At 44.4% G+C, this 18,849-nt stretch overlaps 1 protein-coding gene across 1 annotated transcript in view; it reads left to right on the forward strand.

Annotated features, from left to right (window-relative positions):
• The first annotated feature begins 16,514 nt into the window (after positions 1-16,514).
• Positions 16,515-18,849, forward strand: part of SH3D19 (SH3 domain containing 19) — a 217,789-nt gene continuing 215,454 nt past the window's right edge. The window contains exon 1 of the mRNA XM_075347906.1: positions 16,515-16,966. Coding sequence (XP_075204021.1) covers positions 16,873-16,966 — 94 coding nt within the window. The 5' untranslated portion in view covers positions 16,515-16,872. The remainder of the gene's footprint in view (positions 16,967-18,849) is intronic.

Raw genomic sequence — 18,849 nt, forward strand, 5'->3', positions numbered from 1 at the left:
GCTGCTCCCTGCACCGGCTGCGATCGTTACCGAGTTCACAGGCCTGCGAGCTACAAGATGCAGCCTGAGGGGCTGAATGCGGGCCGTGTGTTTGAGACCTCTGCTCTAAAACATACCAATAATAATAATGCACATATGGAGGTCGAATCTTTAGGTCCTGGTTCATCAAGATGTTTTTGCTAGAATTTTGTCATCAAGCACCTTGAAATGTTGAAAATTTTTGCACAACTCAAAATTGCACGCAAAAAAAGCGTAACTTTTGTTGTTTTTACAGCAGTCCTGGCCAACATTACCATATTTTAGAAATGTGAGTGGACCTGACAAGATAAGGGATGTGACCAAGCATACCCGACTAATTCATCATAATTTACACCACAAAATTGGCTTAAATTACTCCAGAAATATTCCATATTATCTGACTGAAGTAACAAGTCTGGCAGTGGTACCCAGCAGAAAGATGTGCACATTTTACTCCAGCGCACAGTTTAGCAAGACTAGCATACAAACGTCCCCTCCCTTCTGCAGAAACTGAAGTTTAATGAAAAATGCTAATTAGGGTATTTGGTGCACCCTTGTTGTGGCCAAGAGGCTCAGGGCACTATTCCGCCCACTAGTTTTACTTGTCTTTGCTCCCCAACTGGTGATTGACCACGCTGGCTTGCCTGCAAAGAGTACTGTCTTCAAGGAAAGCTAAGCAAGCCAGTGCTGTCAATCATCAGAAAGGTAGGTAGGGAAATGCCAAACTAATGGGCAAACAATGCCCCGAGCTCCCTAATTAGTATATCTGATTAAACATGTTCCTACAATGCAGAGACAGCAATTAGAACACTACTCATTAAGACTGGCATTTCGCCAACCAGTCTTAAACAAAAAGTGCTGGCATAAGATGAGACAAATTCACTTAGAAGCACATGCCTTTAAATGAATTTGGTGAATATTACAAGTCACGTACACCTTGCCAGCGATGTTACTCCAGACCGTGGCTGGAATATATTTTATGCAGATTTATGACATTTTTGTGAAGCAAAATATGATGACTTTGACGGGCAGGCCTCCACCGCCTCGTCCCTGCTCTGTCCTCTTTAGAGAAGCTGGACGGGATCGGTGTACCTAAAAAGCCACAACATTTGACCAACCTGATTAAGTGCCAATATTTTGTGTATTTTGTTATTTCTTTCCCCCAATAATGGATATATTCCCTACAAGACAACATGCTTACTTTATATACTGTCGGTTTGAGCTGACAGACGCCGTGAAGTGTTTTTAAATATTTGTGTTGCTTTTGACTCTTGTATTTGAGCTTCAATAAAATGTTTGTATTTTTCATACCTCCTATCGTGCACTAATATTAATCTTACTGTCATCACTGACTGGAGTGAGGTTTCTGGAAGCAGCACACTGAGGTGCACACCACTCATCAGATGCTCTAAGTGCATAAAGGGGAGTACAACTTTTCATGAATCAGGGGTGTTTAACTCTAGCACGCCCCACCATTAAGACCGGCATAAATAATGCCTCTCTTGATGAATTGGGCTCTATTTCTTGATTGGTCACAGATGTTCTTGCAGCACAATATGTACTTGTGTGTCGCCTCACGTCGGCAGCCTGCCGCTGCTGCTCGGATCCGAATCCGTGGTGGCTCGAGGGGTCTCCGGACCCGAGGGGTCGGGGTCACGCGGCCACCCGGAATAAAGGGGGGTATTTACAGGGAAAGGTGTGGAAGGTTCGTGACACCACCCATGGTGCGTGGTAAGATGGAGTACCACCGCTGCAATTGGGAGTACCCAGTGGCGATGGTTTTTAACCCCTCCACGGGTAGGGGGAATGTGTCGGGGAGTTGCCATCGGGCCGGTAAGGGTTAATTGCGTACTCAGTCCAATGACAACCGTGGTAAACGAAAGTTCTTGATGCCACTACAGCAGGGAGGGAGCACGCCTGGATCCCGTGCCCGTTGGTGTTGCTTGTTAGCCTGTGACCTTGACCTTGGCACCTCTTTTCTGTAGTTGGTCCCTTTTTAGCATAGCACTAAACGGGTCCCGCTCACCAGTATGGCTAACTGGGTGAGCTTGCTCTCAGGGTTCACGCTTGGGATTTTCTGGACTATGTAGTGGGAAAGTCCTATCCCCCTCGTTGCGTTAGTACCCCGATTTTTGGAGCGAGTGGAGAACGGATCTTGAAGGCTCCGTCCTCGTCGGGTAAATTACCAGGATGCCTGAAGCTACTTCCCGGCCTAGGCTCCACGTACCCTGTCATGCCCTGGCCCCTGCCCAGTAATGACACAAGGCCACCAGCTGTCCTCCTCGACAGTCCGTGCCCCTTGTCACGATCCCCCTGCGACCGGGGTCCAGCTCCTACCAGGCCCAGACCAACATCTGCCACCTAGTAACCAAGGAGCCCAGCTCCTGACCTCCTCTCACTTTCACCTCCAACACTACACTGACTGTCTCCTGACACTCCTGACCTCCCCTTAACCAACCCCCCAAGTGGGCGACCCTAGTCCCTTCAGGCTGTCCACTGGTGCGTCTGGTGGGTGTGGTGCAGAGTGTTCCTAGGGTTTTGATTAGCTTGTTCTTAGCAACACCAAAGGTCAGGGACCCGTAACCAAGGAGGAGATGGATATCATGCAGAAGGGCAGATTGCACAATACCCTGTGACGACCTGATAGGCCAGGACGTCACATTTGCACTAAAAGGCTGGAGTCACACTAGCATATGTTATCCGATGCGAGTGCATCAGATGCAATATGCTAATAGCCCTCGGCTCCTGCTGTGCTGCCTGTGTGAGCCGAGTGTCATGCAACTGTGATCCGATCTTGCGATTGGATCACAGATGCGGAGGAGAGGGCAGGAGCTGCTAATCTCTCAATCTCCTCCATTGCACAGCTACAATCATCGCACTGCACTTGGATGTCATCTGAGTACAGTCCGATACTTCACTCGCACTCAGACTTGTATGGTTGCGAGTGATAAGAGACTCGCAGACAATCACAGCATGCTGCAATTTTTTTTATTTTTTTTTTTTTTTTTTTTTTTTTCCCCTCAGTCCGTATTAGGGCTGAGAAAAAACTTGCAGATGTGAGCTGCAGCACTGTCTAAAATGGAGCCGAGTGCAATGCTAGATTTTCTCGTATTCCACTTGTGTGAGCGTACCCTAAGGGTGCGTGCCCACAATCGGTGTTTACAGCGTTTTGGATGCAGCATGCATCAGTTGCGTCCAAAACGCTACGTTCTACAGTACAAGCATAGTGGATGGGATTTCTTGAAATCCCGTGCCAACTCTGCTTGTTTTTTCCGCAGCAAACACTGACCTGCAGTGCATCTTTCCATACAGCAGCATGTCAATTCTTTTTGCTGCGGATTCGAATGCGTCCTCCATGGGGAGAACACAGCGAGAGACCTCAGCTCACCGAACCCTGATCGTGGGTACAAGCAGCTGCGGTCTCCTGCGGAGGAGACTTGCGGCCCTGCAGGTCAAGAAGACCCGCTGCGTCCCGGACAGAGGGAGTCCTGATCGTGGGCACGTACCCTACAGCTAGGGCTACACTGACACACATTGCAACATTGATTGTAACAAGTTACTATGGTGTCACGTTGTGACCTGTGGCAACCTGTTACACATAGTTCCAAATGTGTCGGATCTTCTGTCGTTGATCAGAAGTCGAACGTGAGAACGTGACGTGCTTGTCATAGTCTTCGTTGCAAGTTGCACGTAACATGTGACTTATGTGTAACTTATTTGCAACTGTGCAGTTTTATTTACAGCAAAATTAAAATCCAGTTTGGCTTGTTTAGACCACAATTCTATGTACACAGAATAATCATTATTGCAACCGTTCTGTATGCATAGAATATCCTATTATTGGCAGCACATCACCTCTTTTGAAGGGACAATGTACTAATGATTAAATATGATTTTATTCCTTCTTAAAAATCATTGAAGTTGATGAATAAGTGTTTGGCTTGTTTATTGGATATTTGTTGGCGTGTTTAGACAGGCAATTGCAGCTCTTAGTAACATGGAAGAACACTCGTACCCATGAGTGATATGTCGTCTTTATGAATTTACTACATTAGGCTTTTTTTAAGACCTATAGTATGTTGTGCAATATGCAAATAATGCTTATCTTGAAAAACTTGTTTCTGCAGGTCTGCGTAATGTCAGAGTAATCTACAACTCTGAGGTTATAGTGCAGCTTCGGCACCAAAAAAACTTTCTTACAGAATCATTGCCATTTTATGTGCTTTCTGTATGTGTAGCATATTTCGTTTAATAAGGGATATATCCTTCTAAGCTCATAAAGGTGAATTCACATGTCTTGGATTTGTCTCTGATATTACCTACAGATTAGGGAATATCCATATGTAGCACATGGAGGTTTTGCTGTGACGTTTCTAACTGATCTAAAACATCTAATATATTAAGCTGAGTGTATGTATGTGTGTATGTCCGCTAAAGGAATCTGTACCGTCGCATTTACAATCACAAAATTTTGCACAGACACTCCATGTGACTCAGGGGATGTCATAGACTATGTTTTGATGGGAAAATTTAACTCCGTGCTTTACAGTTACTCTCCAAAAAATCTGCCTCCATTAACGTCAATGGAGCTGCGAGCTGTTAGGTTATTAATAGGAGCTGTAATTGGTTGCTATAGGAACGAAAGACATTGTTATTATAAGAAGGTTATGTGTGAGGTAATATGATGTCGGTGGAGAGATGGATAGCGAGAGACAGAGACAGACAGACAGACAGACAGGGAAAGAGACGGATAGAGAGAGAGACAGACAGTCAAAGAGACAGAGGCACACAGACAGAGACAAGGAAAGAAACAGGGAAAGAGACAAAAGTAAAGAGACAGAGACAGACTGGGAAAGAGACTGATACTGACACAGACACAGAGACAGACATCAGGGACAGACAGACAGATACTGGGAGAGAGACAGAGAGACAGTTACTATCCTGGGCCCGGGTACTACAGCTAGTAGGTTATAAATTGCTCCCTGATAAGAGGTTTCCACCATTGTATCCTCCTTTGATCAAGATTTTGGTGCAGGACCCAACTGAGTTGCCAACCTTCCTAAATTGCAAAAAAGTTGTCTTATTTTTATGGACAATGTTCATAAAAAAAAAAGCATCCGTGATTTTTATTTTTCTTTTTTAACCCTCAACTGGTGAGGTGGGATTTTTGTCACACAACTGGTGATGTGGGGCTTCCTATACCCCAGTGTTTAGAAATCTCTAATTTTTACAGAAAATGCAAAGATCACGTTTGTTTTAATCGTTTTCTTATTGGCGATTGATTACACATGAGTACACCAAACTTTTGACACCCACCTGTATCGGAAAATGTAATACATTGATGATTCATACCAGCGTTTTCCAGTGAATGCCAGCTGAACAAAATTTTTCTGGGGTGTTGTAACCCTACCTCACCAGTTGAGGGTTAAAGCTTAAAAGCTTATACAAATTATTTTGACTATAATTATCATTTTATAGTTCACAGTGAATGCAGCTGATGTCTTCATATCAGAATTATGGGCTGTAGACATGGAAATTTATAAACATAATGGTTTATTATGGTTTTCCAATGTGTCTGTAATAAAACATTGTCTGTGCATTTTATAAACTGTCCAGAAAAAATAAAAAGTCAAGTTGGCAACCCTGGTCCTAATTACCCTGTTTGAATTGATATGTAATGTTTCACTGTTACCATAAGTCCCAGACATTGAATGGAACAGCAGTGCATATTGTCTACATTATAAAGGGACACTGAGGATCCCCGTACTCGTGATTAGTAGGTGTGTCAGTGGTGGTACAGCAGCAATCAGCAGCTTATCACATGGATAGGTGGTGATATGTATGACTTTATAAGATTTAGAATACCACAAGGACCCATACATCTGACCAACATACAGAAAAAGTATTCGCTAGTACCCCGATTTTTGAGCGGGTGGATATTGAAGGCTCCGTTCTCGTCGGGTAAATTGTCAGGTTACCTGAATCTACTCAGTGACCTAGTGTTCACGTACCCCCGTCGTGTCCTGGTCCCAGCCTGGTGATGGTACAAGGCTTCCTGCTGTCCTCCTCAACAGTTCCGTGTCCCTAGTCATGATCCCATGCGACTTGAGGTCCAGCTCCTACTAGGCCCAGACCACCGTCTGCTACCTAGTTGCTTCCAAGGAGCCCGGCTCCTGACCTCCTCTCTCCTTCACTTCCTACACTTCACTCTCTTGCTCCTGACACTCCTGACCTCCCCTTAACCAACCCCCCAAGTGGGCAACCCTATTCCACTCAGGCCGTCCACTGGTGTGTCTGGTGGGTGTGGTGCAGAGTGTACCTAGGACTTTAATTGGCTGATGTAGGCAACACCATGTAGTTGGGGACCCATAACCCAGGAGGAGGTGGATATTGCCCAGAAGGGAACATTGCACAATACCCTGTGACGACCTGATAGTCCAGGGGCATCACACATCCTTGAATGTACATCCAGTTGGAGTAGGCAGTGGGCTCAGCAGGCCCCCCTCCATCATCGGTCAGGTCATTACGCCCCTGGTACCACAACTGACGTAACACAGGTACAAAATAACATTTTGTGGAAACTCTGCATCTACATTTACAGAGTTTTTGCTTATGTATATTTTAACGTGTTCTTAAAAAAAAAAAAGAAAATGAGTCAGTGAAGAGAAGCTCTCTTCGCAGTAAAGTGACAGCACCTGAGCACACTCTGCACTTTCCAGTGGCAATAATACGTGAAATACTTGAACTTTTTATTCTCAAACATCAGATTGCCTCACATGCCTACGAAGATAATCATGAGTGGGGGTGACATATTTGTGAAAAAAGGAACAGAGAAAGCAACAGCAATATTAGGCATAGCAACTAATGAGATGCTAAATTAATGTAACCCCATGCAGTTGGGCTGGTTCCATCTACAGCTTTTTTTTTTTTTTTTTTCTTGCCCGCTGTCTTGGTGCTTCGTGCAAGCGATTCTTGCTTTGTGGCACTCTTGTGGTGTTTAATGCATGTTCTGGGTATGTTATTTGTATTTAGGCCACATGCGAAGCCGCAAATTGGCTTCAGCACTTACATGTCACCCTGTCTGCGTGTCGATCTCGTAAGGAGGAGGGGGGGTGGGGGGGGGCAAAGCACAGGATACAGGATTTATTTATTATTTTTTTTAACCTCCATAGTGGACAATCCGTGAAAAAAGTTTTGCAATTCGGAAACCTGAAGCTTAGAAGAGATGGATAACACCTGTGTAGAAGCCACAGTGTCCATATTGGATTTAGCACAGCTTTCCCTGATGCAGAATGTCTACATTTCCTACTGCGGAAGAAGGGTGCTATTTAGTAAAGTGTATTACGGTACATCAAAATAATGTGAAATGAACAGGAAATTCACACCTAATTAACTAATTAGACAAATCATTAAACGTAGCAGCATTCTCGACTTGTTAACCTTTCCAGGCAGACACTACATGCCCTTTTTATTTGTACAGGACATAGAATTGTATGCCATACAGATCATGACTGCAGCTGGATGTGGTACACACTTTACCTATGAGGAGAGGTAGAAGACGTGTTCTGGACTTGTGCCTGCCAAAATGAACATCGTTTTCCATGTACAATGACTTCAAAGATAAATTAAACATGAAAACGATAATTTATTATGTATTTGATGTCTTCTAATTCCAACTACACTATTACACAAGTACAATTTTTTTTTTTTTTTCTTAGTTATTTATTTTAACGCACAAAGATTCAGGGAGTGAAAAAAATTCACATCCCTTGGACCAATGTTTATTCAAGTGGGTTGTTCAGATCCAAATCTTTAATGTGTTGGATAACACATCACTACATTTATGGACATCTATAGATTTATTTCTTTGCCTCTGTAGATTGGATGGGTTGTTAAAAATATCTAGTGAGAAATTCATGTCAATAGCACCTTTAGAATTATATTTACTTAAAAAGTTGGTGATGTGTTCAATATTTATTTCACCTTCTGTACATCACAGAAGATGCTGGGGGCATATACATCACAGGAGATGCTGGGGGCATATAAATCACAGAAGTTAAATACTTATTTCACCAGCTGTATATCATAAAAGATGACACTTGAGGAAGGATAAAAAGGAACACCCGTTGCATATAAATACAGATAGTGGTTTGCAGTTAGTACAACATATACATCATATTGAATATGACCAGCAACTACACATTTATTATATATAGATGCCTAAAACAGCAGAAGCATAGAGACTATATAGAGGTTACATATACAAGCGGTTAGACAAGAGCAATTAGTGCCAGATTATGTAAACATAAGTGGCTGTCCTTGGGAAGTAGAAGTTGTTTTGATATAATAATGTGGTTAAAATAATACCTGTGCACTAGTTCCCTATGTTTTCAGTGACACCCACCCCGACATGCGTTTCGGTGGTGCCTGTCAGGGACATTTTCACATTTGTAAGTCCACTGCACGACATTACTTGACTTGAATTTTTTTGCCAAATACGTGTTCGTTTCTTTTATAGGTTTCTGTGGTTGTATGGGGGTGCTGCCTCCTACGATCATACGCTGAGACTTTGAGAAGATGGTGCTCCCCCATGTGTTGTTTGTTTATGGACTAGCCAGGAGAGAGAGTGCTCCCCACTGAACTGTGGGGTTGGCCTTACCTGGCAAAAAGTACTGGAAGGAGAGTAGGAGGGGCAGTAGAGTGTGGTGCAGAGACAGGAGAAGTCGGGTTGCCTGACTGTGTGTGAGAGAAGAGACCCTTCCAGGGGGAGTGTCTGGTAATGGCAGTTGGGATAGAAGCAAGGTGTCGGGGTGCAAGAGAAATTGCGAGCCGGAATGTGGCAGATCAATAGTACCAGTCGAGGCAGTGTCAGAGTGGGAAGGTCCTAAGGACAGTGATTCAGAAGACGAGAGGAGACAATATCTGGAGGAGCCAAAAGAAGCCTGGGTCCATGAAGGAGGAGAAGTTCCCCTGTCCTATGAGGAGAATGTGCACCAATGTTACACAGGAAAATTGCGGCATTTAGGGTGTATGTTTGCTCCCCAACGGTACCATGAGTTCTCTAACAGTGTGCACACTCGGTAGGGTCTAGCTTAGGCCTCGGTAGCCAGAGCATGATAGCATCGCGGCCTGCTTAGCAATGGCCAGTTAGGTTGTTGTTGTAGCATAGTTATAAGTAAAATAACTTTGTAATCCTTCTCTTTAAATCTATTCTTGTGATAGCTGGGGCGACATATATATTTGGTGTGGCCCAACCAGATTCTAAATGTTTGTTGACCCTGTGTTTGCTATAAAATACTTTTCAGTGACTTATATCTTTTCCTGTTAGACAATAAATCTCTTGCTTTGTTACTGCAACCTCGTCTCCAGTACCATAATTGAACTCTGCCCGGTGGTGGTATCTACGACATCACTTCAGCTGTCTAATCTACACCATAGTCCAGTAGACAAATATTGTTATCATCAATGTGAATATAATTCGGATTATACAGTGAGGAAAATAAGTATTTGATTTATTTTGCAAGTTTTCCCACCTACAAAGAATGGAGAGGTCTGTAATTTTTATCATAGGTAAACTTCAACTGTGAAAGAGAGAATCAAAATAAAAAATCCAGAAAAATCACACTGTATAATTTTTAAATAATTAATTTGCATTTTATTGCATTAACTAAGTATTTGATCATCTACCAACCAGAAAGAATTCTTGCTCTCATGGACCTGTTTTTTTTTTTTCTTTAAGAAACCCTCCTACTCTGCACTCTTTACCTGTATTAATTGCCCCTGTTTGAACTCTCTACCTGTATAAAAGACTCCTGTCCACACGCTCATACTCCAACCTCTCCACCATGGCCAAGACCAAAGAGCTGTCTAAGGAAACCAGGGGCAAAATTCTACTCCTGTACAAGGCTGGGATGAGCTACAAGACAATAGGCAACTAGCTTTGTGAGAAGGCAACAATTGTTAGCGCAATTATTAGAACATGGAAGAAACACAAGATGACTGTATACTTACTTGGCCTGAGGCTCCATGCAAGATCTCACATCCTGGGGTAGGGATGATTCTGAGAAAGGTCAGGAATCTGCCCAGAACTGCACAGGAGGACCTGGTCAATAACCTGAAGAGAGCTGGGACCACAGTCTCAAAGTGTACCATTAGTAACACACTACGCTGTTAAGGATTAAAATCCTGCAGGGCACGTAAGGTCCCCCTACTCAGGCCAGCACATGTTCAGGCCCATTTGAAGTTCGCCAATGACTATCTGGATAATCCAGAGGAGGTATGTGGTCTGATGAGACCAAAATAGAACTTTTCAATTTTACTCGCTGTGTTTTGAAGGATGCGTACAACCCTAAGAACACTGTCCCAACCATGAGGCATGGGTATGGAAACATCATACTTTGGGGGTACTTTTCTTGAAACGGGACAGGACAACAGCGCCGTATTGAAGGGTGGATGGATGAGGTCATGGCCAACAACCTCCTTCCCTCAATAGGAGCATTGAAGATGGGTCATGGCTGGGTCTTTCAGCATGCAATGACCTAAAACACACAGCCAGGGCAACCAAGTAGTGGCTCCGTAAGAAGCATTTCAAGTTACTTTGGAGGGAGCTGAAACTCAATGTTGCCCAGCGACAACCCCGAAACCTGAAAGATCTGGAGAAGATCTGTATGGAGGAGTGGGCCAAAATCCCTGCTGCAATGTGTGCAAACTTGGTCAAGAACTACAGGAAACGTCTGACCTCTATAATGCAGAACAAACGTTTCTGTGCAAAATATCAAGTTCTGTTTTTCTATTGTATCAAATACTTATTTCATTCAATAAAATGCAAATTCTTTTTTAAAAATCAGTGTGTTTAAGGATTTTTTTTAGGGGGGGTCTGTCTGTCACAGCTGAAGTGTGTGCCTATAATAAAAATTAGACCTCTCCATTGTATCAAATACTTATTTTCCCCACTGTATGCTACCTATTCTTTTTCTTTTCTCTTCTATAAATCAATGTCCAGAAGATGTCTGAACATATTTTTGAGCGTTTTTCTTCAGAACTGTTTCTTCACTGTTTAAGGCCCCTTTCACACGTCAGTGATTCTAGTTTGTGCTTTTTTTTAAACGTACCAGAATCACTGACATACGCAGACCCATTATAATGAATGGGTCTGCTCACACATCAGTGATGTTTCACTGACCATGTCTCCGTGCAGCGTTCACGCGTGTCCGTGATTGCCGCACGGAGACATGTCCATTTTTTTCTGGCATCACTGATGTCCCACGGACCACGCAGTGGTGTGATCCGTGAGACACGTGCCAGAAAAAAACGTGCTTTTAAAATAAAAATCATTTTTACTCACCCAGCTTCAGCGGCGCTCTGCGCAGCCCGTGCAGCCTGCTGCTTCTGAGCCGGCTAATTACTGTCGCGCATATTGATGATTCACGATACAGCCGACCTGGAAGCAGCTGCTGCGGGGGTCAGCGCCAGCTGGATGCTGCACCGCGGGAGCGATCAGCACCATGGAGAGCGGGAGCGGGCACAGATGAGTTGATTTCTCAGTGCAATCACGGGCCACGGAGAACGGAGCCCGGATTGCACTTGGACAACCCACGTGTGCCGTGATTCACGGCACACGGAGGGACATGTGCGTGTTTTACACGCTAGTGAAAAACGTCAGTGTTTTTCACTGACGTGTGAAACTGGCCTAATAGAGAGCAAGAAACACCAATAAAAGATGAGCCTAAAACTACAGAAAAACTCTCAAATAAGCTGCCGTCTGTCAAAAACAATGAAGCAAGCACTGATGAAAAGACCATAAAGCTGCTTTAGGACAAAAATAATGCCGAGTGTCCTGAAACGTCATGCTGTTGAAAAATTCTGGTTCATCCCAGTCTAAGGCCGGCTACAGACTATGAAAAATACTCCAAGTTTCATCTGAATTTCCTACGTGTGTCCATTTTGTTTACGTCTGTGTTTGATTCCATACATCTACACTGAAAAATGTACTATTCCCTGTTCCCTAGGTTTGTAATAAAAATACATTTTTAAAAAAAAAACCTCAAGGTATTTTCTTCAGCTTTCTGGCATGAAACTCCTTGAAATGTTGCTAAATTTTTCAACTTTTGGGATCTTTACCTCAAGTCACCACCAAGTTTGCCAAAGTGAGTGGGATTGGGCCCATGTGAGTGGGATTGCCACCCAGTTTCCTACCCAGCTACTTCACCAAAATTTACGCCACATTACTGCACCATTGATGAAAAAAAGTAGTTTAGTCCCCGACTGTAGTCACAATTCTGGCTGAGGCGCACTGCAGTAGTGGTGCTTTAAATGTAAGTCTCCTGTCCCCAGTCTAAGGGAATGTATACACAGGGCGTTTTTGTACCGTTTTTTAGCATGGTTTTTGCCTTGGTTTTATGCAAATCCATGATAATAAAACGCTCCTTTTTACAGTCCCACCAAAATCTGAGATTTCAGAAATCTCGTGTACAAACACAAAACACAATGTTTTCCTAATAGGTTTGTTAACTGCCCTGGTTTTTGCTGCGTTATTAAATGAATGAACATGTCCATTCTTTTCAGCGGTTTTGCCTTGGTTTTTCACCCTAGTGGCGGGTGGACTCGCAGATAGCGTGGATCGGCGGGTCTAACCGGGTTAATGAAAAATCCGGTTCCAGCCCAGAATTGATCAAGGTATCTTGCCGGACGCCTGTCTATGGGGACCAGAAGCTGGCACTTAAAAATGGTGGTGGAAAGGATAGGGGGATTGGAGCAGGCGCAGTATACGTACCAAATCACGTGTCGGCTATTCGCTCCCGCGGCCCCTCCTTCACTTCCCGAATCGCTCATTACCTTCATTGCATATTCACTGCTTTCCCCGCCCACTGGCTTCTGTGATTGGTTCAAGTCAGACGCACACCGAGCCTGTGTGACAGCGTCTGACTGCAACCAATCACAGATACCTGTGACTGCCCATTCATTCTCATCTTGGAGCTCAGAGCGTGAAGTCATGTTTTATTGCGCTCACTGTGAGATTCAGATGTGGCAGACTTGAATCGTCGTGGGACCTCGTGTGGATTATGTCGGACCTGCAGGGGGGTTTATGGGTTTAATAAAGTGGAGAGAGTGTTTTGTGTTTTTGTATTCAGGTCAAATAAAGGATTTTTTTTCGGTGTTTGTGTTTTATTTCTTTTCACTTATTACAAATTAGTAATGGGGGTTTCTTATACATGCCTGCCATTACCAATCTAGAGCTTAGTTGCAGCTGTGAGCTGCGATTAACCCCTGATATTACCTCGACTGCCACCGCACCAGGATAATCGGGAAGAGCTGGGTGAAGTGCTGGGATTGTCGCATCTAATGGATGTGACAATCCTGGGCGGCTGCAGGCTGCTATTTTTAGGCTGGGACTCCCTAGCCTGGGAATTCCAGCCCCCAGCTGTCAGGATTTACCTTGGCTGAGTATCAAAATTGGGGGGACTGCTCCCCCCTTCTTTTTCATAATATGGGGAAACCATTTGTCAATTTTTATTTTTTATTGTACAATAGACCCCCAGACATAGTCTGTGATTGGTTGCAAAAAAAAGACAGTTTACACTCTGATAATGCTAAAATATGGAAACTATGAATGTGTGAACATGGATCTGCATTACTACTAAGGAAAATCTAAGAAAAATTAGATATTTAGCATATATAAATGGCCATTTGTATATCAGTTACGAGATATGCCGTGAAGGGGCAACTGGGCAGATATGCAAATGGCCATTTATATATACTAAATATCTCATTTTTCTTAGATTTTCCTTAGCAGTAATACACGTCCATGTTCACACATTCATGGTTTCCATACTTTAGCAATATCAGAGTGCAAACTGTCTTTTTTTGGATTTTATGTCATGTGCAGTTATGCACCTGTTCACACGTTAGTTTGGTGAGTGCAGTCAGTCTTTTTTGTGATTGCTTGCAGTCAGATTCTATCAAACATGGTGGAGGTGCGTCTGACTGCAATCAATCACAGGCGCCAGTGGACGGAGAAAGCAGTGAATATGCATGAGGCTAATGAGCGGCTCCAGAAGTAGGAGGGGGTCGAGGGAGCATGTACGGATGAGCCTAGAATGTACAGGCTCCTTCCAGGCTAGTGGAGTGACCAGTTGGGTTAGTGGGCGTGACTGGCTTGGTTAGTAAGCTTGGCAATGTTTTCTCCCTTCCACTATAATTATGCAAGGGAGGGCTTTGCCCCCCCCACCTGCAATAGGTTGAAATGACGTCATACCTGGAAGGAGCCTGTACACTCTAGCATCTATCGAGTGACGCTGGAGACTGGTAAAGTATAGCACACTTGCTTTACTTTTTTTCTTTATTTTTGCTTTTTTTTTTAATTACCAGAGTGCTAGATCCAGGTCAATCCTAGCCTAGGTCCGGCACTTGGGTACTTTTGAAGCTCCTCGGGTCTGAACATGGTCAATACATCACAAAAGTGCAAAAAAATTTGCTGTAAAAATGCCATAAAACCCTGGCCAAAAGCCAAAAACCATCAGGAGTCTTATACCACAAGATCAAGTTTTGATCAGGAAAAAGCGCACTAAAAAACATCCTGTATAAACATAGTGTGGCACCCCATGGGGCAGGCGGTTAACCTACTTGTCGCCAGGCCATTTCGGGTCAGGTCAGGCATTGTCACGGGGTGGCCTTGCCCGGTTCCGTTGCCCCGAGGCGTACAATAAATGGTGGGGGAAGCGGGGTATTGGGAAACGTTTGTCGTGACACCACCTGTGGTATGCGGCCAGGAGTAGCCGCCATTGCAGGATTCCTCTCCAGGAAAAATGTTAAGGCAGCCGGGATGGTGTCATTCCCCACAGGCGGAGTGGGCCCCAGGTGGATGAAGAGGGAAGGTAATGGCCGTTGGAGTTTAAGCGCTGGGTGGCGGCACCGGTAAGGACGGGCCAACATAGTCTCTGCGGGTTCAGCGTGTAGTTTACTCACAACTTCAGCTGCCAGCCCAGTCACACTGGTCACTGCCGTGATGGGCTCTGGTCAATCCCAGATCTGGTAAGGGGTCTCCACCGGTGTTTTGAGAGAGAGAGTGAGAGTCCTATTTCTAGGGTGTCCCCCCTCAGCAGTTAGGTAACCTGGCTGAGCTCCCGTTCCAAGCCCCGCACCCAGCAAAGTCCACGTTTTCCAGAGATGTCTTGCCAGAACAATGGTCCTGACAGGTCTGCTCTTGATGTGAGTGTATTGCACCTATTTCTACCCCAGGTGGAACCCGCCCCCCAGGTGGCTGGCTTCAGTGACCGGGAAGTCCCATGACCGTTATGACCACCCCCCTGCCTACCCTGTGCCAACTCATCCTATGTGAAGGCTCCTAAGCTTTATGTAGTGTATGAATGTGGAACACTGGTGATTAACCCCCCTTCCTTACCTGGGATGGATATCGCACCTTAATTGAGGTGCAGTACCCTGTGGCGACCCAAACCTCAGGGGTGTCACAATAGCCTTACACTCACCCTCCAGTGGCTTCATTCTTTTTTTGATGCTGTTTTGGATCTGAGGTGACATCTTGTGCCCAGAATTTTTGACCGGGCAGAAGTGAGAAGTTACGTCACAAGGTCTCAATGGAAGTCTATGAGAGCCAGAACGAGGTGAGAACAAGGCTTTCATAGAGCTCTATTAAGTTGTGACCTTCATGAAACACTGAAAAGGGCCTTTAGTGTGCGGGGCCTCATGCTGACATCAGTGAGTTTTCTCATCCACAAAAAGCGTCCAAGTGTCATCAGTGTTTTTGGTCTGACTTTCATCAGGTCAATGTTTAGTGCTCGCTCACACGAGCGTGTAATACAGACAGCATTATGATGTTTTTCTGGATAGCACACCTGTGTTATATTATGGTATCAAGAGGAAAGGGGACTGCAAAAATAGAAAATATTAAAAAATCCCATTTAATTAGTCCATTAAAATCAGAATAAAAACATGAAAAAAGAAGGCGCCAATTTGTCAAGACTTGGAGCAGGCTCGAAACGCGTACATCTGGTGCCTCCACATTATTATTTTTTTCATGTTTTATTGGACTAATTAAACATGATGTTTTAATATTTTCTATTTTTTTTCCATTTGCTGGACATTTTTCCCTTTCCTCGTCATGAAAATCGGATGTGTGAATGAGGCCCGGGATATCTGCGTAGACAGCACTTTGATTTTTCACAGTATGTCCTGCTTTTTGGTGTTATTTTGCACACATTTTGGTGTTGGGTTAGATAAGGAGCGCATACTTTGGTTTCTCCCTTGAAGAAAAAAATGGATAAATGAAAAAATATTGTGAGGAGAAAAAAAAACCCCGTCTATAATTTGTTTTTTGTTCCTAATCTGCTGAGGTGTGTGACAGGCCTCGGACAGTCGCTGCCATTCATGGGCAGCCGTCAGCTGGCACAGCTGTCATTGCTGGCCTGTGCCCCTGCAGCAGGTACCTCCTCCTCCTCCTCCTCCTCCCCCTCTGCCTTTTGTTTTACTATCACAGGGAGACGGAGAGAACAATTTCCTGTTGACACCGGAATATTTAGAAAGTGCAGGGAAGGAGGGAGCAGCTTGTGCTGTGGAGTCCCTGCAGCAGGGCTGAGGAGCGCCCTGGGCAGCGCTGGCATAGGCTCTGCTGCATGCATGCTCACCCGGGCACAGTGTGTGCAGAGGCGTCAGGTGCATGGGCATCCAGGGCTGTCACTGGCATCTTCGTGTCTGCTGAATGGATGGAGATGGGCCCGGGCATTGTGTAGGGCTCGGCCACACACCGTGATCACAGCTCCGGCCTCATCTGGGCTGGTGAAGGCTGCTCTCCTGGGGAGACGGAATGTGATTTTCTGAGCCTCCCTGTGCTGTGTGCTGATGGCTGAAGCCTGGCTGGAGGAAGAGGAGGAGGAGCTGAGGGATAGCGCTGGCAACAGGAGACACAGGAGGTCCAACCTGACCCAGGCTGCAGGTACAGTGCCCTCCATGATGTATGGCCAGTGCCAATGTGTCACCAGAGAGCTGACCACCCTGCTGCCATCAGTAGGCATAGTGATAGATTGTCACCATAGGCTCATCCATCATCCCATGGTGATATCTGCACACTGACTATCCATATAGACAATACCAGATATATCTCCTCTGAATACAGGCCTGGAGGAGTCTGCGGCCTGACCACATAATAGTGCTATTATCCTGCTCATTGTAGCCTCCAGCAAAGGAGGCCTCCATAATGGCCAGGGATGTACGTACTGCGCTGCAGAATATGTCGCCGCTATGTAAGGGATCAGAAATCCCAGACCTGGTGACAGTGGATCTCTCCGAACGTATATAATGCTCTTCTTCATCAGGACTGTAGGGAATGTTTGTCCATCCTGGTGTAAATCTTATGTTCTTGTATGTCCTCTTGTGCCAGATGTTTGGGATTCTTCTCATTCTACACAGGTGTGAGGACGGTTATTTTATGTAAAAATACAATATGACATATTTACTGTTCAGGAATTTCCCTTTGGAAACCGTAATCTCAGCCACATCAGATATCGCCCGGTTTTCTCAGAAACATCACAGTGTGTTACCAATGTAAAGCATTAAGTATTCTCTACATTGGTAACGTACTGTGCCGGACATTTATAAAAGCAAAGGTTAAAGGGATATTCCATCGTCTGTGTATAATGAGGACGTACGATGTTACATTATCTGTTCTCCCTGCTTGTTGTGATTTCAATAGGAAGCTTCATTCTGTCCTTCCTGTGAATAGTGCACAGACCCGTGTGAGGCCCTGCAGTCAGTACATGGCCGGGGACATTAAAATGTGCTATTAAATGATCACAAGCAGAGATCAGAAGACAAATTATGACAAATTGATACAGTAAGCGCTTTTAAAAAAAAAAAAAATCGTGTGCGTTTTTTTGTTTCAGAAACATTAAGGTTTTGTTCACACTATAGTGTGAGCCCGCGTGCGGTGCTGACCCTCCCGTCTGAACTACTAAAGGCAGAAACCTAACGGACCCTATTAAGTCAGTGGGGTCCATTGGGCTTCATAAGTATCCACCATAATACAGCTTCACTAGGCCTCACCGAGACGTCCATTTCTCATGTACGTGTTCTATCTGTGACGTTCACGGATGGATCACGTATACATTATAATCTACAGATCTGTTCACATTTGCTTGTCTTTGTTTTGGGCTTTTTTTTGTGGACCGTGTATTCGCAAAAACAATTCACTGTGAGATGTCAGTTTTTGATCAAAATAACCCATATAAGTCTATAGGTCGTGTAAATCACGGACCGCACACGTATGACATCGGTGTACAATCTGTGGTTAACATTATATGCAGGGAGAGCTTTGTCGTTTATTTTCATACAAGTAAATCACGGATGAAACACTGATACGTTTTATCATTTTTTTTTTCTAACGCTGATAAAACTTGAACCATTTTTTTTTTGAGGGGGGGGGGCATACCAGAAAAATCACTAATATCTGAGTGAGGCCTTATTTGCAGATCTGAGCCAACTCTTTAGGGAGTACGTTATTTGCATGTAGCAGTAATTATTGGTTGAAATTGGGCAGATAATGTGAACACTTGTGTATAAGCATCCTAAAAAAGGAAAAACCTTCACCTCAGGTTTGTATATGGCTGTTCTCCATGGCACTTCAATTCCTGAATCTCTGGATGGACCACTCTTGTAATATGGTTGCTTCCAGAGACAGACTAGAACCTTCTACTGAGTATTACCATTGAGAGAATGTTTGTGTTTGTTTTTTTTATATACTTGTGTCATGATGTGACTGCAGGATAGGGAGGCACATGGGTCGTGTATAATGTCCCCCATGCTAGGGGACCTTAGGCTATC

This window comes from Anomaloglossus baeobatrachus, chromosome 1 (genome assembly GCF_048569485.1).
Source record: "Anomaloglossus baeobatrachus isolate aAnoBae1 chromosome 1, aAnoBae1.hap1, whole genome shotgun sequence".
Taxonomy (NCBI): Eukaryota; Metazoa; Chordata; class Amphibia; order Anura; family Aromobatidae; genus Anomaloglossus; species Anomaloglossus baeobatrachus.